We start from the raw sequence: 23,772 nt of genomic DNA, 5'->3' as shown, positions 1-23,772 counted from the left end.
TATAGGGTCGCAGGCAAGCTGGAGCCTATCCCAGCTGACTATAGGTGAGAGGCTGGGTACATCGCAGGGCTGACACATAGACACAGACAACTATTCACACCTACGGTCAATTTAGAGCCACCGGTTAACCTAACCTGCATGTCTTTGGACTGTGGGGGAAACCGGAGCACCCGGAGGAAACCCACACGGACATGGGGAGAACATGCAAACTCCACACAGAAAGGCCCCCGTCGGCTGCTGGGCTCGAACCCAGGACCTTCTTGCTATGAGGCAACAGTGCTAACCAACTACACCACCAGAATAAGTGATAGCTTAGGATTGACCTGTAACTCAGAGGGACATATTTGGGGGGGGTGGAGAGAGAGAGAGAGAGAAAAAACAGGTTGTTAGGTATCCCATCTCATCTCATCATCTCTAGCCGCTTTATCCTTCTACAGGGTCGCAGGCAAGCTGGAGCCTATCCCAGCTGACTACGGGCGAAAGGCGGGGTACACCCTGGACAAGTCGCCAGGTCATCACAGGGCTGACACATAGACACAGACAACCATTCACACTCACATTCACACCTACGGTCAAATTAGAGTCACCAGTTAACCTAACCTGCATGTCTTTGGACTGTGGGGGAAACCGGAGCACCCGGAGGAAACCCACACGGACATGGGGAGAACATGCAAACTCCACACAGAAAGGCCCCCGTCGGCTGCTGGGCTCGAACCCAGGACCTTCTTGCTATGAGGCAACAGTGCTAACCAACTACACCACCAGAATAAGTGATAGCTTAGGATTGACCTGTAACTCAGAGGGACATATTTGGGGGGGGTGGAGAGAGAGAGAGAGAGAAAAAACAGGTTGTTAGGTATCCCATCTCATCTCATCATCTCTAGCCGCTTTATCCTTCTACAGGGTCGCAGGCAAGCTGGAGCCTATCCCAGCTGACTACGGGCGAAAGGCGGGGTACACCCTGGACAAGTCACCAGGTCATCACAGGGCTGACACATAGACACAGACAACCATTCACACTCACATTCACACCTACGGTCAAATTAGAGTCACCAGTTAACCTAACCTGCATGTCTTTGGACTGTGGGGGAAACCGGAGCACCCGGAGGAAACCCATACGGACATGGGGAGAACATGCAAACTCCACACAGAAAGGCCCTCGTCGGCTACTGGGCTCGAACCCGGACCTTCTTGCTGTGAGGTGACAGTGCTAACCAACTACACCACCAGAATAAGTGATAGCTTAGGATTGACCTGTAACTCAGAGGGACATATTTGGGGGAGGGGGAGAGAGAGAAAACACAGGTTGTTAGGTATCCATCCATCCATCCATCCATCCATTATCTGTAGCCGCTTTACCCTGTCCTACAGGGTCGCAGGCAAGCTGGAGCCTATCCTAGCTGACTATGGGTGAGAGGCGGGGTACACCCTGGACAAGTCGCCAGGTCATCACAGGGCTGACACATAGACACAGACAACCATTTAGAGCCACCAGTTAACCTAACCTGCATATCTTTGGGGGAAACCGGAGCACCCGGAGGAAACCCACGCAGACACGGGGAGAACATGCAAACTCCGCACAGAAAGGCCCTCGCTGGCTGCTGGGCTCAAACCCAGACCTTCTTACTGTGAGGTGACAGTGCTAACCACTACACCACTGTGTATATATATATATATATAAAATTTAATCATGTTTTTTTTTTCATTATGTCGGGAAGTGTTGTGCTTGCAAACCGAACCGACTCGGCGAAAAGAATCGTTCATGAAGGAATCGATTCGCTCGTGAATCGCTCATCACTGCTTAGGAAGCTTTCCGGTAATTACAGCGAAACCAGTCATCTGCTTGAGCCATGCAATAGCCAGAGCTCGACTGCTCTTAAACTTCCCGTGACGATTTCGCCGGTAAGTCTGGTGCATTTTACATATCTATCCATCCTCCTTTTTTCAGGACGAACAGAACGACAAGGCTGCTGTCTTCTTGTTTGGCCATTTTATGCCGAGTCGAAAAAGGACAAGGTGGAAGACATTTTCTCTGTTAAAGTCTGATCTTCGTTTGATCGCTCCTGTTCTGTATGAAACCTATTCGAGGTGTGTGATCACTGATCTGCGTGATGCATTTGAAATCAGCATTGCTTAAATGCTCACGTCAGGTTTTTTTTTTAATCCAGCTGCAAACATCCCACGCCTTTGAACCTGAATCTCATCCAGCTGCAACACCCACCATCACCATCATCACCATCACCTCCCATTCCTGATATCCCACGTTAATTGCATCATTTTGCATTGGCTTTTATTTCTTTTTCTTTTTTTTGCACTGTTTTGGTCCATATTTATCCAGGCCTGTGCTTTTTAATTTTCATTCATTCATTCATTCATTCATTCATTCATTCATTCAGTAATTGTCAGGGTCATGGTCAATCCAAAGCCTATCTAAGGAACACTGTATAGGCACAAGACAGGGATACACCCTGAATGGGATGCCAGTCCATTGCAACGCACCAATGCGCACACACACCCATTTAGAATTGCAGGGGCCATTTATTATTACAATAAACAGTGCACCTACTGACACATTTTTGGGAGGAAACCGGAGAACCCAGATGCAGATGCAGGAAGAACATACATAATTCACACCTGCACAGACATTAATCCAACCACGGACCCTGGAGTTGTGAGGCAGCACCGCTGCCTGCCCTCTTGTATGTTTGTTTGATTTATTAAACCATGACCTAAAGGTTAGAGAAGCAGCTTTGGGACCCAAAGGTCACTGGTTTGAATCCCTGGACCAGCAGGAATGGCTGAAGTGCTCTTGAGCAAGGCATCAAACCCCCACCTGCTCTGGGTACGTTGTATGTTGCTCTGAAGAAAAGTGTATGCTACATGTCAGTTTATGAGGTATATTTACCTTGCATTGACCAGTCATGCACTGGCCATTAACCAGGTAAACCTACTGTACATATACAGTGGTGCTTGGAAGTTTGTGAACCCTTTAGAATTTTCTATATTTCTGCATAAATATGACCTAAATCATCATCATCATCATCATCATCAGATTTCACACAAGTCCTAAAAGTAGATAAAGAGAACCCACTTAAAGAAATGAGACAAAAATATTATACTTGGTCATTTATTTATTGAGGAAAATGATGCAATATTACATATCTGTGAGTGGCAAAAGTATGTGAACCTTTGCTTTCAGTATCTGGTGTGGCCCCCTTGTGCAGCAATAACTGCAACTAAACGTTTCCGGGAACTGTTGATCAGTCCTGCACACCGGCTTGGAGGAATTTGAGCCCATTCCTCTGTACAGAACAGCTTCAACTCTGGGATGTTGGTGGGTTTCCTCACATGAACTGCTCGCTTCAAGTCCTTCCACAACATTTCAATTGGATTAAGGTCAGGACTTTGACTTGGCCATTCCAAAACATTAACTTTATTCTTCTTTAACCATTCTTTGGTAGAACAACTTGTGTGCTTAGGGTCGTTGTCTTGCTGCATGACCCACCTTCTCTTGAGATTCAATTCATGGACAGATGTCCTGACATATTTTCCTTTAGAATTCGCTGGTATAATTCAGAATTCATTGTTCCATCAGTGATGGCAAGCCGTTCTGGCCTAGATGCAGCAAAACAGGCCCAAACCATGATACTACCACCACCATGTTTCACAGATGGGATAAGGTTCTTATGCCGGAATGCAGTGTTTTCCTTTCTCCAAACATACCGTAACGCTTCTCATTTAAACCAAAAAGTTCTGTTTTGGTCTCATCTGTCCACAAAACATTTTTCCAGTAGCCTTCTGGCTTGTCCACGTGATCTTTAGCAAACTGCAGATGAGTAGCAATGTTCTTTTTGGACAGCAGTGTCTTTCTCCTTGCAACCCTGCCATGTACCCCATTGTTGTTCAGTGTTCTCCTGATGGTGGACTCATGAACATTAACATTAGCCAATGTGAGAGAGGTCTTCAGTTGCTTAGAAGTTACCCTGGGGTCCTTTGTGACCTCGCCGATTATTACATGCCTTGCTCTTGGAGTGATCTTTGTTGGTCAGCCACTCCTGGGGAGGGTAACAATGGTCTTGAATTTTCTCCATTTGTACACAATCTGTCTGACTGTGGATTGGTGGAGTCCAAACTCTTTAGAGATGGTTTTGTAGCCTTTTCCAGCCTGATGAGCATCAACAACGCTTTTTCTGAGGTCCTCAGAAATCTCCTTCGTTCGTTCCATGATACACTTCCACAAACATGTGTTGTGAAGATCAGACTTTGATAGATCCCTGTTCTTTAAATAAAACAGGGTGCCCACTCACACCTGATTGTCATCCCACTGATTGAAAACACCTGACTCTAATTTCACCTTCAAATGAACTGCTAAAACTAGAGGTTCACATACTTTTGCCACTCATAGATATGCAATATTGGATCATTTATCTCAATAAATAAATGACCAAGTATAATATTTTTGTCTCATTTGTTTAATTGGGTTCTCTTTATCTACTTTTAGGACTTGTGTGGAAATCTGATGATGTTTTAGCCAGGGCTTTGAACCAGAATTTTTTTCCTATTGGTTCGTTCCGAACAGAAACGGAATTTTAACGTTTCCGGTTTTGGGTTCCACCATTAAATAGACGTTCCCGAACCAGTTAGAACAAAAAAATTTCGTTCCCGGAATGGTTAATTACGTTCCCTGTCAGCTGTTTAACAAATGGCTATAAAATTATGTCTCTGTCTCATCCAGCTTAAGCCAAATGTAGGCTAATTCTATTACAACCTTCATTAAATAAGACAAGAAATAATTCAAAACAATTATTATTTCAAATGTTGGCGATTTGGATTCTCAGTATGTCTTCCCATCTACACAAACAGAAAAAGTGCCAAAAATGAAAGATAATTCGTTTAGTGTGTTACCAAAGGCTAGTCAGGCCCTATAGAGGGCTACCGCATGACGTCACCGCGCCGCGAGATTTCGGTTAGGCGCCATATTGGAAGACCAAGTACACATCTATGCAAGTACATACATACATAAAACAAACTACACCTGAAATGTAGCCAGAGCCGGTTCTGCCCTAATCTGGACCCGGGTGCAACATCGTGCAACATCGCGCAAACCCCCCCCCCAAAAAAACCACCAGTCTAAATCAGGACAACCATCACATAACTATAACTATAAACATTTTATATCAACTATTTTAACTAAATGGGCTATAATAAATAAGCCTGCAGGCAGCCACGGCGGGCTGCCTCAGAAAAGTAACCATTCAATGACACAACTGAAAGCCTGCAGCCACGGCGGGCTGCCTCAGAAAAGTAACCATTTGTCCTACCTTAAAACTCGTTTTGCATTTTCTGCCTCCTTTTTTGTATTTTCAACCCTCCGTTTATTTTCTTTCCTTTTCTGAAAACCCGATTTGTGTCCAGACATTTTGTTCTGCTACCAACGAACTAACTCGTCAGGTCTCGTCTCTCGAGCCCGCGATGATTCCCGTGGGAAGGGCAACAACTGATACATTTTTACAAACAGCCAATAGGGAGGTTGCAACGTTCAGGCTCTTCTTTGCTTAGACGCTCAGTAATTCACTTATCACATGGAGACGTGATAGTAGTCCACCTTCCCGCTCTCTCCATTCAGTCAGCGAACGTCACACAGGAAGTGAACCCCAGCGGGTCATAGAAACTTGCGCAGGAGAAGAATGACTTTTTAATTTGTAGGCTACGGAAACTTTGAGGAACGAAATAAAAACCGGTATTAACCGGTTACCATTATTTTTAATAAGCGTTTCTGTTCCGGAACATAAAAAATAATAAAGTTTCTGGTTTCATTTCTGTTCCATGTGAAATAGAAAAAGTTCCCGGTTTTCGTTTTCGTTCCTTGAACCGGTTCAAAGCCCTGGTTTTAGGTCATATTTATGCAGAAATATAGAAAATTCTAAAGGGTTCACAAACTTTCAAGCACCACTGTAGGTGCAATTACAGTCTTCACTGATTTGCCAGATCTCATGTACAGATACCCTCTGTACATCAACAAACACTGTGACAATTACTAGATCCTAAGTCACATGTTCAAAAGGAAGTTCCATCATACAGTACAAATTTCATGAAGATCCCAAGAAGAAGAAAATTAAATTGTCATATTTTTTTCTTTTTTCCCTCCCCCAATAATATTGTGATATTCAGTGTCAACTTTGAAAGTACAACCCTGTTACCCGACTTTCCTCCACCAAGGAGGTTATGTTTTTGGTGTGGTTTTTCAGTCAGTCTGCCTGTCTGTCTGTAAGCAAGACTACGCAAAACCTACTGACCCGATTTCTTTGAAACTTGGTTGAAAAGTGTAGCAAGAGCCAAAGGAGACCCCATTAAATTTTGGAGCAGATCCATGTTACGTGGCAGATGCACAATTTTATTTTCACGTTTGCTAAAGTTGTGAGATACGGTATTTGCCATACATCTTACAATCCAGTAGATGGCAGTAAAGTGCAATAGTGACAAAACACAGTCAGTGTAGAAATACAATGACTCCCTATCACAATCCACATTCATGGGTGCTAGTAATTCTTGTAATTTTGGATATATATTCAGACATATATAAAGTGATTGTGGTTGGAGATTTGTATGTCATAGAAGAGTCGACTATTGTCCTTGCCAGAGGTCTGTGTTCTCCCTTATGGTTATAGATGGCAAATAAATGATCGATTAAAAAATTAATTCACTCGAACCTCTTTTTTGGTTGTTGACTTATGCTAAAAAATGATCATACCTGCCCTAAAATCATGGTGAGTGCAAATAGTTGTTGTTTATGACATACTGTTATATATAAAAATGCGCAAAAGGATGTCACATAATGTAAAGTAGCACGCTTTTGGGTAAAATGGTGGCAGAACTATTTCTTAAACAAACCAGCCTAAGGATTTGGCATTTATATAACTAAAATCATATCTTTCTCTGGCACGCAGGAGGAGGTAGAGGGATGTCCACCCCAGACCCTCCGTTAGGGCCTTCCCCTGGACCCGGGCCTTCTCCTGGGCCAATGATGGGGCCTGGACCCTCACCTGGATCCTCCCATGGCATGATGGGTCCAAGCCCTGGACCCTCCACTACATCCGGTCACGCTGTCCCTCAGCAAGGAACAGCTGGATACACACAGCAGGACAGTATGCACCCCATGCACAAAGTAAGACCACAGTACATGTGTTCGGATTATATTTGCATTTCTAGAAGAGTTAAAACTCATGTCAAGTATGTTTTTGTTGTCATCCCATTTAAACCATGTTTACATGCACTGGGATGAAATATTACTGTACCACAAAGGATGTTACAAACTGTGTACAGTGAATGTACGTGTGTATGTGTAGTCTCTGGAGGGTCTGCATGACAAGAACGTTGGAGAGGAATCTCGCTTTGGTCAGATGAAAGGTGTGTCCATGAGAGCAGGTGGACATGCTGGCATGGGACCTCCACCCAGTCCTATGGACCAGCACTCCCAAGGTAAAAACCATATATTTGTGTGGGATGATATGAGATGATGAGTGATTTGAGATTTTACTATATTCCTTTTATATTCGTCAATCTTGTAACTACATATCGTTCCACATGCTTTCATTGTACTCACTCTATAATAGGTTTTAATAACTGAATCATGAATAACTGAATAATCATAAGCAGAGAGTTCAAAGGGTTAACTATTTGACTTCTGTTAAGTGTAGAGGGGAACACCAAGGGCCTTCTTGGCTTTCTCTAAAGCCAAGAGAATTTTGTTTCTTCTATGTCATAGAAATATCACGCTTTCTTTATTTAATTTGTGGCTACTGCAGTAATAGTCCTATTTGACTGGAAATGAAGAGGGTAAAATCCGAACGATACAGTCATTGATTGGAAGCTGATTAGAAAACAAGCTGGACAAAATAACCAGCTGAAAGTCTAGACTGGCACTAAATATTCACCAAAGAGTTGAAGAAAACATTTCAATGATCTATTTCATTTTTTAAAAATGGTAATAGTCTCTTTTTGCTGCACCTTAAGGTTACCCTTCTCCATTGGGCTCCTCGGATCACGTCTCCAGTCCTCTTCCAGCCGGTGCCCCTCCTACCTCCGGGCCTCTCCTTTCCTCTTCCTGCACCTCCTCCAGTCCACTCGAGGGCGCTGATTCCCAGCCGAGCCGCTCTGGCGCTCAGAGTAATGCAGCCGGATCGTCCACCAATCCAACGCCCTTTAACCAAAACCAGCTGCACCAGCTTAGGGCACAAATCATGGCGTATAAGATGCTGGCACGTGGACAGCCTCTTCCAGACCACCTACAGATGGCAGTACAAGGCAAGAGGCCCATGCCAGGCATGCAGCAAGGCCAGACCATGCCAAGTCTGCCACCTGGTGGAGGAGGAGGGCCAGGTACAGGTCCAGGACCTCTGGGACCCAACTATAGTCGAGGGCATGGTGAGCAAAGTTCTGATGCTATACACTGTAAATATTAAAAATATCAAAATATGAGTATGCAAATATGAAAAAATGTTCAATAACTACTGCCCCTTGCATAAGAATTCACCCCCTTGCTTTTCCACATTTCTGATGTTACAATTTGGAATTAAAAGATTATTTTGATACGGATATTTTTGCCCATTCTTCTTGGCAAAACTTCTCAAGCTTTGTCTGATTGAATAGCGACTATGAATGAACAGAAATTTTCAAGCTTTGCCACAGATTCTCAATCAAAGTCTGGGCTTTGACCGGTCCATTCTAATACATTTAGCTTCTTGGCTTTGAACCACTTAGGAATTACAGTGTTTCCCTGACAATTATATTGGGTGGGAGGGTGCTCCCCCCCCACACACACACATTTTAAGGTCCAAAAAAACCAGGAGTGCAATTCTGTTGCAAAAATCGTTCTAATTATTGTTCTAAAATAAATGTGAAGACTTAAATATGACTCCTTTAATTGTTTGTTCAGGTCCAAATGCTTTGTAATGGGAGCTGTGGGGAGGGGTCCTGCAGGTGAGCATCCTCATCCAGCAACACCCCCTCCCCCCAAACCAGTAAACTTAGGGGGAACACTGAATTAGGATCATTGTCCTGTTTAAATGTGAACCTCCACTGCAATTTCCGGTCTCTTGCAGCAGACTGGAACAGGATTTCTTCAAGGACTGCCCTGTGTTTGGCTCTGGCTTGGTTCATCTAAATCACGACTAGTTTCCTATTTGATATTAAATAAAAGCATCTGCAAAATATGATGCAACCTACACCATGCTTCACTCTGGGGTTTCATGGTAACTAGTTTCACAACTATGGGGGTGAAAACTTATGCAATCACAAATTTTATGGGGGTTTTTTTGGAAATAATTTTGCTAATTGTACTGATTTTTCCCCCTTATCATAATACATTCTCTTTTGTATTATGACATATATTCCCAGTTAATTCCATTTCATATCCAGGTTCTAATACTACAAAATATGGTAAAGTTTAAGAGGGGTGAATACTTATTTAAGGCACTGAATGGGACGCACATTTGAAGTTGCTTATTTTATTTAGTGTACTGTGTGTATATATATACTAGAGGGACATAACAATAATACGCACTAAGTGCACACTGAGCATTGTGGTTCACTGCGGTCCACTGTGGTGACTTAAGTAAAGGTTCAGTGTGTTCTGGATGCTCCGCAGTGTTGAGTGGTCCCAGTGTGCCCCCGTCTGGTCCGAATGCTGTTCCTCCTGCCAACGGGCCTCCAAAAACCTGGCCCGAGGGTAAGACACCTTTATTTTTCTTTCAAGGTCATAGGCAACGGTTTTCAATTTATGCACATTTGAAACTTTTATATGTTAAAAAACCCTCTGTAATTTTCTTCTGGTCCCAAGAAGTATTGTTAATAAGTAATAATTAAAATAAGTTAGTGCGGATTGCGGCGAATTTCTGTTCGGCGATTTTCATGAGCACTCGGCGAGTGACATCATTCAAGACAAACAAACTGCTTGAGTTGAGTCCACTTCCATTTACTTGCATTGCCATTTGGCGTGAGTGCAGACGTGTGTTCAGGAATTTCCAAAGAAAACCATGCTTTATTGTTGTGCAGTGAACTGTAACAACGGGACTGGTTCAGGAAGAAGTTTTTACCTTTTTCCGAGAGAGGAGAAGAGGCGGAGAGAGTGGATTGGCTTTTTCCGGAAGAGGAGAAGAGGCGGAGTGAGTGGGTTGGCTTTTTCCGAAAAAGGAGAAGAGGCGGAGCGAGTGGGTTGGCTTTTTCCAATAAAGGAGAAGAGGTGGAGAGAGTGGATTGGCTTTTTCCAGAAGAGGAGAAGAGGCGGAGCGAGTGGGTTGGCTTTTTCTGAAAGAGGAGAAGAGGCAGAGCGAGAGGGTTGGCTTTTTCTGAAAGAGGAGAAGAGGCAGAGCGAGTGGGTTGGCTTTTTCTGAAAGAGGAGAAGAGGCAGAGCGAGAGGGTTGGCTTTTTCTGAAAGAGGAGAAGAGGCAGAGCGAGAGGGTTGGCTTTTTCCGAAAGAGGAGAAGAGGCGGAGAGAGTGGATTGGCTTTTTCCGGAAGAGGAGAAGAGGCGGAGTGAGTTGGCTTTTTCCGAAAGAGGAGAAGAGGCGGAGCGAGAGGGTTGGCTTTTTCCGAAAGAGGAGAAGAGGCAGAGCAAGAGGGTTGGCTTTTTCTGAAAGAGGAGAAGAGGCAGAGCGAGAGGGTTGGCTTTTTCCGAGAGAGGAGAAGAGGCAGAGAGAGTGGATTGGCTTTTTCCGGAAGAGAAGAGGCGGAGTGAGTTGGCTTTTTCCGAAAGAGGAGAAGAGGCGGAGCGAGAGGGTTGGCTTTATCCGAAAGAGGAGAAGAGGCGGAGCGAGAGGATTGGCTTTTTCCGAGATAGGAGAAGAGGCGGAGCGAGAGGGTTGGCTTTTTCCGAAAGAGGAGAAGAGGCGGAGCGAGAGGGTTGACTTTTTCCGAGAGAGGAGAAGAGGCGGAGAGAGTGGATTGGCTTTTTCCGGAAGAGGAGAAGAAGCGGAGCGAGTGGGTTGGCTTTTTCTGAAAAAGGAGAAGAAGCGGAGCGAGTGGGTTGGCTTTTTCCGAAAGAGGAGAAGAGGCAAAGCGAGAGGGTTGGCTTTTTCTGAAAGAGGAGAAGAGGCAGAGCAAGAGGGTTGGCTTTTTCCGAAAGAGGAGAAGAGGCGGAGAGAGTGGATTGTGCACGTGAAACAAAATCAAGCAGTCAAAGAAGAAATGGAGCAGCAACGCTCAAGCAAAAAGGAGAAGATTGGAGGTAAACATTTTTACTTTTGCTTGCAATTGACAAGTCAAGAATCCTGGAGGGATCCTGTACAATCATTGTGGAAATGAGACAGAGGCTTTCCTCGCTTAGAGTCGGCTATAAATAGTATAATGCCGCGGATGGCAGGCTAATGTGGCCTACTGGCGCACTGTCAAGTAATTGTTACCTATATCCACTAGGGAGGGCGGTTTAATTATTCTTCAAAAGGGCTCTTATTTAGTATTACAACGAAAGTAAGAATTTATCATAACTACCAGGATAAATCGTTTGGGTGCGAATCAGGGTCACCGCGATCAGAGTCGGCTGAGTCGCTGTCCAGTCAAACCAGTGAGCCACATTCACCAGTTGGCCATAGGTTCATACATATATGGTTTCACCTCTCGATATTCAATTTGGAGGGTCCCTACTTCAAAATCGCTATCGCTTTCAGACATTTTACACAACCTCTCACGACCAAAGTCTGTACACGTGTGCTTGGTTCGCAAGTAAACACAGAACTGCTCCCAGTCTGTTTGGCTTAAATGACGTTACGACGACGGTCCCCTGGCGGTGAAAGTGCACATAAGTGAGATGTAAACAAACCTTCGGAAATTGGGCAAAACAGTATATTAGGGTGCAAATTAGACACCAGGAAGATTGAATTCGCTTTTTGGGTCATTCTTCTAGACAATAAAGTTGATATTCTGTGTTTCACCTCCGACCCTTGCCTATGACCTTTAAATGCTCCCTATTATAACATAGTTATAACAGGGAACAAATTAATTCCTTAATGGAAACTCAGATTACATTTTCTCTTTTTAGTTTCTGTTTCTTGTCTGTTTGGGGAAGCTACTAGAGTACATTTTAAGTAGACTTTAAAAACTTTTAAAAATGTTGTAAAAATTCATTGCATATTTTATAGCTTGCAAAACACCTGTTTTTTGTTTTTGGTTTTTTGCTTTTACAGCATGATGTTAATATCAATTATTTTGTATCACACTCATGCTCAGAACTGTAAAGAGAAAAAAATAGGTATCCTATGGGTACATGTGGCTCCTGCTTATAAATAAAAGTTTTCTGATCCCATGTCCATACAGTAAATATAGCATATATACATGTTATCAATTATACTCGCCTCATCTCTTACAAGTATCGCCAAGCTGTGAGCAGCATCAGGACTCTGAGTATTTTGGCTACCAATTTTGTTTACTGTTTTGTTCGAAATGCAGTGCTGTGAATGAGATCTATTTTCAAAATAGTAAGAAAGCACTTGTTCATGAATTGTCTTAGAAGCATTATTTAGTACAACCCCGATTCCAAAAAAGTTGGGACAAAATACAAATTGTAAATAAAAATGGAATGCAATGATGTGGAAGTTTCAAAATTCCATATTTTATTCAGAATAGAACATAGATGACATATCAAATGTTTAAACTGAGAAAATGTATCATTTAAAGAGAAAAATTAGGTGATTTTAAATTTCATGACAACAACACATCTCAAAAAAGTTGGGACAAGGCCATGTTTACCACTGTGAGACATCCCCTTTTCTCTTTACAACAGTCTGTAAACGCCTGGGGACTGAGGAGACAAGTTGCTCAAGTTTAGGGATAGGAATGTTAACCCATTCTTGTCTAATGTAGGATTCTAGTTGCTCAACTGTCTTAGGTCTTTTTTGTCGTATCTTCCGTTTTATGATGCACCAAATGTTTTCTATGGGTGAAAGATCTGGACTGCAGGCTGGCCAGTTCAGTACCCGGACCCTTCTTCTACGCAGCCATGATGCTGTAATTGATGCAGTACGTGGTTTGGCATTGTCATGTTGGAAAATGCAAGGTCTTCCCTGAAAGAGACATTGTCTGGATGGGAGCATATGTTGCTCTAGAACCTGGATATACCTTTCAGCATTGATGGTGTCTTTCCAGATGTGTAAGCTGCCCATGCCACACGCACTAATGAAACCCCATACCATCAGAGATGCAGGCTTCTGAACTGAGCACTGATAACAACTTGGGTCGTCCTTCTCCTCTTTAGTCCGAATGACACGGCGTCCCTGATTTCCATAAAGAAATTCACATTTTGATTCGTCTGACCACAGAACAGTTTTCCACTTTGCCACAGTCCATTTTAAATGAGCCTTGGCCCAGAGAAGACGTCTGCGCTTCTGGATCATGTTTAGATACGGCTTCTTCTTTGAACTATAGAGTTTTAGCTGGCAACGGCGGATGGCACGGTGAATTGTGTTCACAGATAATGTTCTCTGGAAATATTCCTGAGCCCATTTTGTGATTTCCAATACAGAAGCATGCCTGTATGTGATGCAGTGCCGTCTAAGGGCCCGAAGATCACGGGCACCCAGTATGGTTTTCCGGCCTTGACCCTTACGCACAGATTCTTCCAGATTCTCTGAATCTTTTGATGATATTATGCACTGTAGATGATGATATGTTCAAACTCTTTGCAATTTTACACTGTCGAACTCCTTTCTGATATTGCTCCACTATTTGTCGGCGCAGAATTAGGGGGATTGGTGATCCTCTTCCCATCTTTACTTCTGAGAGCCGCTGCCACTCCAAGATGCTCTTTTTATACCCAGTATGTTAATGACCTATTGCCAATTGACCTAATGAGTTGCAATTTGGTTCTCCAGCTGTTCCTTTTTGTACCTTTAACTTTTCCAGCCTCTTATTGCCCCTGTCCCAACTTTTTTGAGATGTGTTGCTGTCATGAAATTTCAAATGAGCCAATATTTGGCATGAAATTTCAAAATGTCTCACTTTCGACATTTGATATGTTGCCTATGTCCTATTGTGAATACAATATCAGTTTTTGAGATTTGAAAATTATTGCATTCTGTTTTTATTTACAATTTGTTCTTTGTCCCAACTTTTTTGGAATCGGGGTTGTACTAACGAGCACATTTTGTTTCACAAGTGTAGTGCAAAGACTCTAAAATAAAAAAAATAAAATTCAAAAATTAAAGCAAACAGCAGAAGTTTGACCAATTATACTTTTAACTTTTAGTTTTCACGAAGGAGCTGATTTATTCCCACACGGGACTTTTGTGATTGCAAACCAAACAGATCGCTCAAGATTCCAACGTTGTCTTCGCTGCTTTCTCGAGTTTTTGTTGAATGGCTGGAATTCTTGGCTTAAATGTTTGCCAAAAAGCTCAAAAAAACCTTCCGAAACCTTTCATTTGACCTTTCAGAAGGACCAAACAAAAGCTGTGATAATCAAAAGGTAAATTTTCTTCAAATAAACACCACTTACGTGATATCGAATCACGATCGAATCGAAGCCTTGGCAAGCCACGAGGTGAATTTCGTTTATCTTTTTATCTGCCGATTATCTTCTGATACTATGAAGTCGTAACAAGATTTCTCTTATTTCGTTTCTGGTTCTGATTGATTCCGAAGTTTATCAAGAAGTAGAACGGGTAATCAAACGTGATCAGAATAAGTGCTGATTGGTTACGAAGTTTCGCTATTGTTACACTCGTTCTTACATTCTTACAACACGATGACATAGTGGCTTTGCCACTTGTTCTTGTGTACCTTTCATAACGCGAGATCAACTGTTCGTATTGTGAGATCACGATTCGCCGTTCTGGTGATTGTAATGCTTATGCGTATGCACATGTGCAGTGCGTTATTGTTCCACTCATTCTTACAGCACGATGACATAGTGGCTCCGCCTCTATGAGGCAGTAGCCACAAAAACTATAAATCTTGACATTTCAAGGATATGAAAAGTCCTCTAATGACTTCTTGAAGGTCCCATGGTGAATGCAGCCACGCCTTCGAATGCCCCACAGAAGCTGATTCCTCCACAGCCCACTGGCCGCCCGTCTCCGGTGCCCCCCTCTGTGCCACCTGCTGCTTCCCCAGTCATGCCGCCTCAGACTCAGTCTCCTGTACACCCGGGGCACTCGGCCCAGCCGGCGCCCACCATCCCGCTGCATCAGAAACACAACCGCATCACTCCCATGCAGAAACCATGCGGCCTGGACCCTGTGGAGATCCTGCAGGAAAGAGAGTACAGGTATGGGACACGATTCTTATATTCTTATATGAACATTGTATATTGTTCTGTATTTCACATAAAACCCATTCTTTACCTGAACAACAACAACAAAAAAAACTCACTGTAGTTTTTTGTGAAACGGTCTTTCTCATCAGGCTTGAAGCACGTATAACACACCGTATCCAGGAGCTAGAGAATCTTCCGGGCTCACTCGCAGGAGATCTGCGCACGAAGGCCACCATCGAGCTCAAAGCTCTCCGACTGCTCAACTTTCAGAGACAGGTGTTTGCTCTTAGCTAGTCCATTGTTCAGAATGGACTAGTTTCTTTATTTGTGTCGTGTTTATTACTAATGTAGTAACTAAACAGAAATTCAAGTGTGTGTGTGTGTGTGTGTGTGTGCATATGTGGTGTAGTTGCGTCAAGAGGTGGTGGTTTGTATGAGGCGTGATGCGGCTCTTGAGACGGCTCTGGATGCGAAAGCTTATAAGCGCAGTAAGAGACAATCCCTGAGAGAGGCTCGCATCACAGAGAAACTGGAGAAACAGCAAAAGATCGAACAGGAACGCAAACGACGGCAGAAACACCAGGTAAACAAAGAAAACAAACGCAGGAAACACATTATTTACTGCATTAGTTAACATTAACAGACCATAAACTTCAGCATTAATAAACCTTGTTTCATTATTTCCAGTGTTTATTCACCCCATAACTAAAAATAACTCCACATGAATTACCAAAAAATTTAATTCCACTATGTTCCTAAACAGTGTTGTAGTCGAGTCACTAAACCTCGAGCCCGAGTCCAGTCTTGAGTCCCCAGTGTTCAAATCCGAGTCAAGTCCAAGTCATTAAAAAAAATTTCGAGTCAAGTCCAAGAACAAGACTCCAACCGCACCATTTGACGGTGGCTGTTTTAGCGCCATTAACATTAGTTTGTTCCTGAACATGCCGTATGAACAGATGAATGTGCATTCTCTTTGTCAGGAAGTGTGAAGTATTCTGTCAGAGATGGTTGGGAGACAGATGTAAGTGCAGAAGGTGTGTTTATTAATACAAGTGAAGAGGGTAAACAATCCAGAACGGCAGGCAAAATTGTAAAACGGCGAAACAGGCAATAGGTCGAGCGAGGCACAAACAGGCTATCATAGAATCGGCAGAATCAAAGACGAGAAACAGGAAATCAAGGATCAGGAAACCAAGCAAGGAAATAAGGCTTGGTAATGTGTCAGCAACGCAACTCAATACTTCGCAAAGTAAGTGCATTTTCACAGTTTTTATATAGGCGCACTGATTGCGCCTTAATCAAGTCATTTACGGCGCACGCAAAAGAGTCCGCTTGGCGCACGCAATGTCCGGAGTGCGCCCGAGAGTCTATCTGATGCACGCGCCAAGGCACGCAGGTGTGACACTCTTGCACGAAATTAGTACAAAAATTAATGTAGATATGAATATATTATGCTCAATTGTTATGGCATGTTACAAAAAATAAAGAAAAAATCCAAGTCCTCGTCTCCAATTTACAAGTCTGAATGCAGTTAATGCATGAGTCCAAGTCCAAGTCCGAGTCATCAGTGCTCAAGTCCAAGTCAAGTCACGAGTTCTTAAAATTAGGGCACGAGCCGGACTGGAGTCTGAGTCCTGGACTCTAGTACTACAAGCCTGTTCCTAAATGATAACTTACTGAACTCTGGTCTCCAAGTGTAAATATTGGCACTTACGTCAGCCTCATTTTTGAATTTTGCAACTTGCGTTCTATATACGGTATGTACACATAAAATATCTAGTGTGCAGTCTGAAGTTCCATTTACTGATTTCTTGTTTTCGTTCAGGAATATCTGAACAGCATCCTCCAGCATGCCAAAGACTTTAAGGAGTACCATCGCTCCATCACTGGAAAGATCCAGAAGCTGACCAAAGCTGTGGCCACGTACCATGCCAACACAGAGCGAGAGCAGAAGAAAGAGAATGAACGTATTGAGAAGGAGAGGATGAGGAGGTTGATGGTAAGGAGAAAGAAAACACACCATTATATATCCCATGTGATACTCAAACACAGTCTCTGACACACTTCTTCTTCACTCTCCAGGCAGAAGATGAAGAGGGCTACAGGAAGCTGATCGATCAGAAGAAGGATAAGCGGCTGGCATACCTCCTGCAGCAGACTGATGAGTATGTGGCCAACCTGACCGAGCTGGTTCGGGCTCACAAGGCAGCTCAGGCTCTCAAGGAGAAGAAGAAGAAGAAGAAAAAGAAGAAGAAGCTGGAGAATGCAGAGGGCCAGCCGCTAGCTTTGGGACCAGACGGAGAGGTAGGTGAAAGAATAGTATGTTACACTTTCCAAGGTTAATTTCCAAAATATGAACCCAGGCATATTGTTAACACTCAGTGTTGGTGTGTTAGAGACTACTGCTAGTGAGCAGTGACTATTTAACAGTTATTCCACGAAATCGAGTCGTACATGAGCTGATAGCCAATGAGGCACGAAGCACTGAGTCGACTGTAAGCCATGTATGACGAGATTGAGTGGAATAACTGTTTTATTCTATCCACATTCACTGGATTTTGAGAAATAGAGCATTTTTATTCTTATTTTTTGCAAACTCTATAAATAAGAACTTTATCCAAAACGTTTGACAAAATAATTTCCGCTTAGAATGTAAACAAACTGGCGAAATGACAGGAGCAATTTGTGAAAAATGCTATGATGATAATTCTTGAAAAATAAAAAAAGATATGTTCATACATTCAAATACTTTAATTCCATATGTTGTTGCTTTTTTGTATTTTTTTTTTTTTTGGGGGGGGGGTGAGTTTTCTTCTTCTTTAGGGTCTTTTGGCGGTTGGCAAACCAACTTAAAGGTGCATTACCACCACCAGCTGGGCTGGAGTGTGCAACAGGAGATGGGGGGGCTATATTCTTTGAGCTATTTCTGTTTCTTTGAAATACTTGATAACAATTTTTGGGGTTTTGTTTTCGAGTAGAGTTTTTATTTCATCCACGGTTGGTTCAGCATCATGTGTTGCCGTTTTGTTTTTCTCTACTCCTGGTACAGTGTCTTGCAAAAGTCAGGGATGTGATTTTTCCGCGAATTCGCGGAATTCCGCTTTTTTCACCTCAAAACTTGAAAAAAAAAATGTTTCAGATTTTTCCCTCAAATCCACATTCGTATCCTATTCATTCCGACTTTGTTTGAAAGATGGCAGCCTCGGATTTGCATCTTTACGCCTCGATCACGGAGGCTGCCATCTTTCAACTCTTTGTTTGAAGCGAGCGCATTCATTGGTTGTTACAGAGCGATGGGCCAATCGTGTACCTCGTTTCATCTCATTGATGCAATTACGTCATTGAGATGAAACGAGGTACGTGATTGGCCCATCGCTCTGTAACAACCAATGAACGTGCTTGTTAGATAGCTGTACGTAAGCTCGCTTCAAACAGAGTTGAAAGATGGCAGCCTCCGTGATCGAGCGTAAAGATGCAAATCGAGTTAAAGAAATCGACAGAATAGTGAAAAACAAGTTCCGCTGGGAATGGTTGGAGAAAGAGGTTGCTACAGACGTTGGACATGAGACTGTGAGACATTTGTTCAGCGATTTCGTTCTTTGGGGAGAGGGCAGAGGTCTCTGGCTGTCAAGTTTGGGGATACTGGGACCTCCCCTGCCCGAGCTACGAGCGTCCAAAGTCGGGCTGGAGCCCGGGATAGAAACGAAACCTAAGTGGAGCGCCGCGGCTCGCCTCGGGGCGAATTACGTCCCAAGGCGCGGGGCTAGCGGGCCCTGCCGCGCTGGTTCTTTGGGGGGTGGGTGAGTGTGTGTGTGTGTGTGTGTGAGAGAGAGAGAGAGAGAGTGTGTGTGAGTGTGTGTGAGAGTGCGCGCAAGTGAGTGAGAGTGCGCGGCGCGAGTGAGAGAGCGAGAGAGAGCGCGAGTGAGAGAGAGTGCGTGCGCGCGCGAGTGAGAGAAAGAGTGAGCGAGAGTGTGTATGTGTGTCAGAGTTGCATGTTGACCATTAAATTGGCTTGAATTTGTTAATCATGACAAGTTTTTTCTTGTGTGTTTGCTTGCCATTTTAGTACAATTTTTAAGTCAGAAAACCCCAAAACCCAGGAGCTTCGTGGGGCTTCCCCCCCTTGTCCCCCCACCAGGGTGCTGCCCTGGACCAGCTGGGGGCCTGCGGCCCCCAGACCCCCGGCTAAAATTTTCAGATAATTTCACCAGCCCCAAATCACATCCCTGAAAAGTATTCATCCCCCTTCATGTTTGTCCTGTTTTGTCGCATTACAAGCTGGAATTAAAAGGGATTTTTGGAGGTTTAGCACCATTTGATTTGCACAACATGCCTACAACTTTAAAGGTGCAAATTGTTGTTTTATTGTGACACAAACAATAATTAAGACGAAAAAACAGAAATCTGGAGCGTGCATAGGTATTCACCCCCCCCCCCAAAAAAAGTTAATACTTTATAGAGCCACCTTTTGCTCAAACAGGTTTTCCTCCAGAATTGCCCTGTATTTGGTGCTATCCATCTTTCCTTCACTCCTGACCAGTTTTCCTGTCCCTGCAGATGAAAAATGTCCCCACAGCATGATGCTGCCACCACCATGCTTCACTGGTGTTCTCAGGGTGTTGGGTTTGCGCCACACATGGCGTTTCCCATGATGGCCAAAAAGATCAATTTTAGTTTCATCTGACCAGAGAATCTTCTTCCATGTGTTTGGGGAGTCTGCCACATGCTGTTGGGCAAACTCCAATTGTGTTTTCTTAAGCAATGGCTTTTTTCTGGCCACTCTTCCATAAAGCCCTGCTCTGTGGAGTGTACGGCCTAGAATGGTCCTATGGACAGATACTCCCATCTTTGCTGTGGATCTTTGCAGCTCCGTCACTATTATCTTTGGTGTCTTTTGTTGCATCTCTGATTAATGCCCTCTTTGCCTGGTCTGTGAGTTTGGTGGGCAGCCTTCTCTTGTCAGGTTTGTAGTGGTGCCATATTCTTTCCATTTTGCTATAATGGATTTAATGGTGCTCTGTGGGATATTCAAAATTTAGGATATTTTTCATAACCCAACCCTGATCTATACTTCTTCACAACTTTGTCTCTGACCTGTTTGGAGGCTCCTTGGTTTTCATGTTGCTTGCATAGTAGTGTTGCAGAGTCAGGGTCCTTCCAGAGCAGGTTGATTTATACAGACATCATGTGACAGATCATGTGACACTTTGATTGCACACAGGTGGAGCTGAATCAATTAATCATGTGATTTATGAAGTGAATTGGTTGGACCAGCTCTTATTTAGGGGTTTCATACAAAAGGGGTGAATATTTATGCACACTCCCAATTTCTGTTTTTTCATCTTAATTAATGTTTGAGTCACAATAAAACAACAATTTTCACCTTTAAAGTGGTAGGCATGTTGTGTAAATCAAATGGTGCTAACCCCCCAAAAATCCATTTTAATTCCATCTTGTAATGCGACAAAACAGGACAAACACCAAGGGGGATGAATACTTTTGCAAGACACTGTGCCTAGTATTTTCTCTTGCCTGTCTGTCTATTCCTATCTACCTGAGTTTTCAAACTGGGATTTAGACTCAGAACTTTCTGATTCTTAACCCAACATTTTAACCACATTGAGATGGAAGGAGTGATATATATTTTGAATTTATTAATGATTCTAGTCTTATTACACCACCACGTAGTTTAAACTACAAAGTCTTCCCAAATCCTAACCCTAGATGTAGTAAGTCTCCCTAATACAAGTCATAAATTATGAACTGGTTTAAAAATTCTAACTTGGTTGAAAAATTCCACCTGACCTCCAATTCTGACTTGTAACATACACATTTTACATTTGGACACAATATCAGTAATTTACAACCCCGATTCCAAAAAAGTTGGGACAAAGTACAAATTGTAAATAAAAACGGAATGCAATGATGTGGAAGCTTCAAAATTCCATATTTTATTCAGAATAGAACACAGATGACATATCAAATGTTTAAACTGAGAAAATGTATCATTTAAAGAGAAAAATTAGGTGATTTTAAATTTCATGACAACAACACATCTCAAAAAAGTTGGGACAAGGCCATGTTTACCACTGTGAGACATCCCCTTTTCTCTTTACAACAATCTGTAAACGCCTGGGGACTGAGGAGACAAGTTGCTCAAGTTTAGGGATAGGAATGTTAACCCATTCTTGTCTAATGTAGGATTCTAGTTGCTCAACTGTCTTAGGTCTTTTTTGTTGTATCTTCTGTTTTATGACGCGCCAAATGTTTTCTATGGGTGAAAGATCTGGACTGCAGGCTGGCCAGTTCAGTACCCGGACCCTTCTTCTACGCAGCCATGATGCTGTAATTGATGCAGTATGTGGTTTGGCATTGTCATGTTGGAAAATGCAAGGTCTTCCCTGAAAGAGACGTTGTCTGGATGGGAGCATATGTTGCTCTAGAACCTGGATATACCTTTCACCATTGATGGTGTCTTTCCAGATGTGTAAGCTGCCCATGCCACATGCACTAATGCAACCCCATACCATCAGAGATGCAGGCTTCTGAACTGAGCGCTGATAACAACTTGGGTCGTCCTTCTCCTCTTTAGTCCAAATGACACGGCGTCCCTGATTTCCATAAAGAACTTCACATTTTGATTCGTCTGACCACAGAAAAGTTTTCCACTTTGCCACAGTCCATTTTAAATGAGCCTTGGCCCAGAGAAGACGTCTGCGCTTCTGGATCATGTTTAGTTACGGCTTCTTCTTTGAACTATAGAGTTTTAGCTGGCAACGGCGGATGGCACGGTGAATTGTGTTCACAGATAATGTTCTCTGGAAATATTCCTGAGCCCATTTTGTGATTTCCAATACAGAAGCATGCCTGTATGTGATGCAGTGCCGTCTAAGGGCCCGAAGATCACGGGCACCCAGTATGGTTTTCCGGCCTTGACCCTTGCACACAGAGATTCTTCCAGATTCTTTGAATCTTTTGATGATATTATGCATTGTAGATGATGATATGTTCAAACTCTTTGCAATTTTACACTGTCGAACTCCTTTCTGATATTGCTCCACTATTTGTCGGCGCAGAATTAGGGGATTGGTGATCCTCTTCCCATCTTTACTTCTGAGAGCCGCTGCCACTCCAAGATGCTCTTTTTATACCCAGTCGTGTTAATGACCTATTGCCAATTGGCCTAACGAGTTGCAATTTGGTCCTCCAGCTGTTCCTTTTTTGTACCTTTAACTTTTCCAGCCTCTTATTGCCCCTGTCCCAACTTTTTTGAGATGTGTTGCTGTCATGAAATTTCAAATGAGCCAATATTTGGCATGAAATTTCAAAATGTCTCACTTTCGACATTTGATATATTGTCTATGTTCTATTGTGAATACAATATCAGTTTTTGAGATTTGTAAATTATTGCATTCCGTTTTTATTTACAATTTGTACTTTGTCCCAACTTTTTTGGAATCGGGGTTGTATAAAATATTGTGTAACTAGATGATGTTGTCTGAAGTAATTTATATAATTCTATAAAGATTTGGACAGGCTAATGTTAAACACCGAGCATGACTCATTGTATTCCTTATTCAATGAATGTTGAATAATCTGTGGTCCGGTAGTTACTGAATAATATGGTTTTAAAATGACTAAGCAATAAGAAGAGACTTTTAGGAGTTGAAATAATGTATAATTTTTTTCTCTGATTTAAATCTGGTCTTATGACTTTAAATATAAATATTTACTGTGATGTTACTTTTCCCTTGTGGTATGGCACAAAGTTATTTATTACACATCATGATTGACACGCCAGAATCTGTGCACATCCTTTCCCTCATAGCCGCTGGACGAGACGAGTCAGATGAGCGACCTGCCTGTGAAGGTGATCCACGTGGACAGTGGGAAGATCCTAAGTGGAGTGGATGCTCCCAAAGCGGGACAGCTGGATACCTGGCTGGAGATGAACCCTGGGTGAGAATCTGATAGCCTGAGGGTTTTCACTCACGTAGCTGAGTTTTCAGAGGGATGTCGTTGTTCTGAAAGGTTGCTCTCTTTGTTTGCAGATATGAGGTGGCACCAAGATCAGACAGCGAGGACACAGGCTCCGAGGAGGAAGAGGTGATGCAGCTAGTGGCGTTGTAATGGATTACATCAAAAAGATTTTACAAGAAAGAAAAGAACAAAGCACAAATGTACTTGAAATATATATGTATTATTTGTACGAGGGATGTTAGATCCATTTTAAATGTCCATTCATATTCACTACGACTGTTTTTAATTATTCTATCCACATTCGCTGGATATGAGCAATTACGCGCTCTGATTGGCTACTCTACTACTAGGATATTGTCAGGGTGCAGGCACTTACGGATGCAAATGCAGGGGAGCGTGGGTGCGTCGCAAACTGTAAACAAAACCAAATTGGGAAACTGGACATGTAGTCAGAGATGGGCAAGGGTCAGTCAATCAGCGAACAGAATATCAGAGATCAGGCAAGAAAATTAAGTCAGAAATAAACATAAACAGAGTTCAATAACAGGA

General features: G+C 42.9%; 1 protein-coding gene across 7 annotated transcripts in view; it reads left to right on the top strand.

Annotated features, from left to right (window-relative positions):
• The first annotated feature begins 1,799 nt into the window (after window positions 1-1,799).
• The window catches only part of LOC132884870 (transcription activator BRG1), a 73,552-nt gene continuing 51,579 nt past the window's right edge, over window positions 1,800-23,772 (top strand). For all 7 annotated transcript variants that reach the window (XR_009654499.1, XM_060918892.1, XM_060918891.1 and 4 more), the window contains exons 1-12: window positions 1,800-1,902; window positions 6,948-7,165; window positions 7,347-7,479; window positions 8,014-8,424; window positions 9,647-9,727; window positions 14,988-15,255; window positions 15,393-15,519; window positions 15,653-15,826; window positions 17,069-17,242; window positions 17,326-17,547; window positions 23,072-23,202; window positions 23,295-23,349. Coding sequence is in view for 6 of the 7 variants with exons in the window: in XM_060918892.1 (XP_060774875.1) it covers window positions 6,962-7,165; window positions 7,347-7,479; window positions 8,014-8,424; window positions 9,647-9,727; window positions 14,988-15,255; window positions 15,393-15,519; window positions 15,653-15,826; window positions 17,069-17,242; window positions 17,326-17,547; window positions 23,072-23,202; window positions 23,295-23,349 (1,980 nt within the window). In the remaining variant the exon portion in view is untranslated. The remainder of the gene's footprint in view (window positions 1,903-6,947; window positions 7,166-7,346; window positions 7,480-8,013; window positions 8,425-9,646; window positions 9,728-14,987; window positions 15,256-15,392; window positions 15,520-15,652; window positions 15,827-17,068; window positions 17,243-17,325; window positions 17,548-23,071; window positions 23,203-23,294; window positions 23,350-23,772) is intronic.

Source organism: Neoarius graeffei, chromosome 4, assembly GCF_027579695.1.
Source record: "Neoarius graeffei isolate fNeoGra1 chromosome 4, fNeoGra1.pri, whole genome shotgun sequence".
Classification (NCBI taxonomy): domain Eukaryota; kingdom Metazoa; phylum Chordata; class Actinopteri; order Siluriformes; family Ariidae; genus Neoarius; species Neoarius graeffei.
Note: the sequence above shows the minus strand (reverse complement) of the source record. Positions and strands in the feature narration are given on the sequence as shown.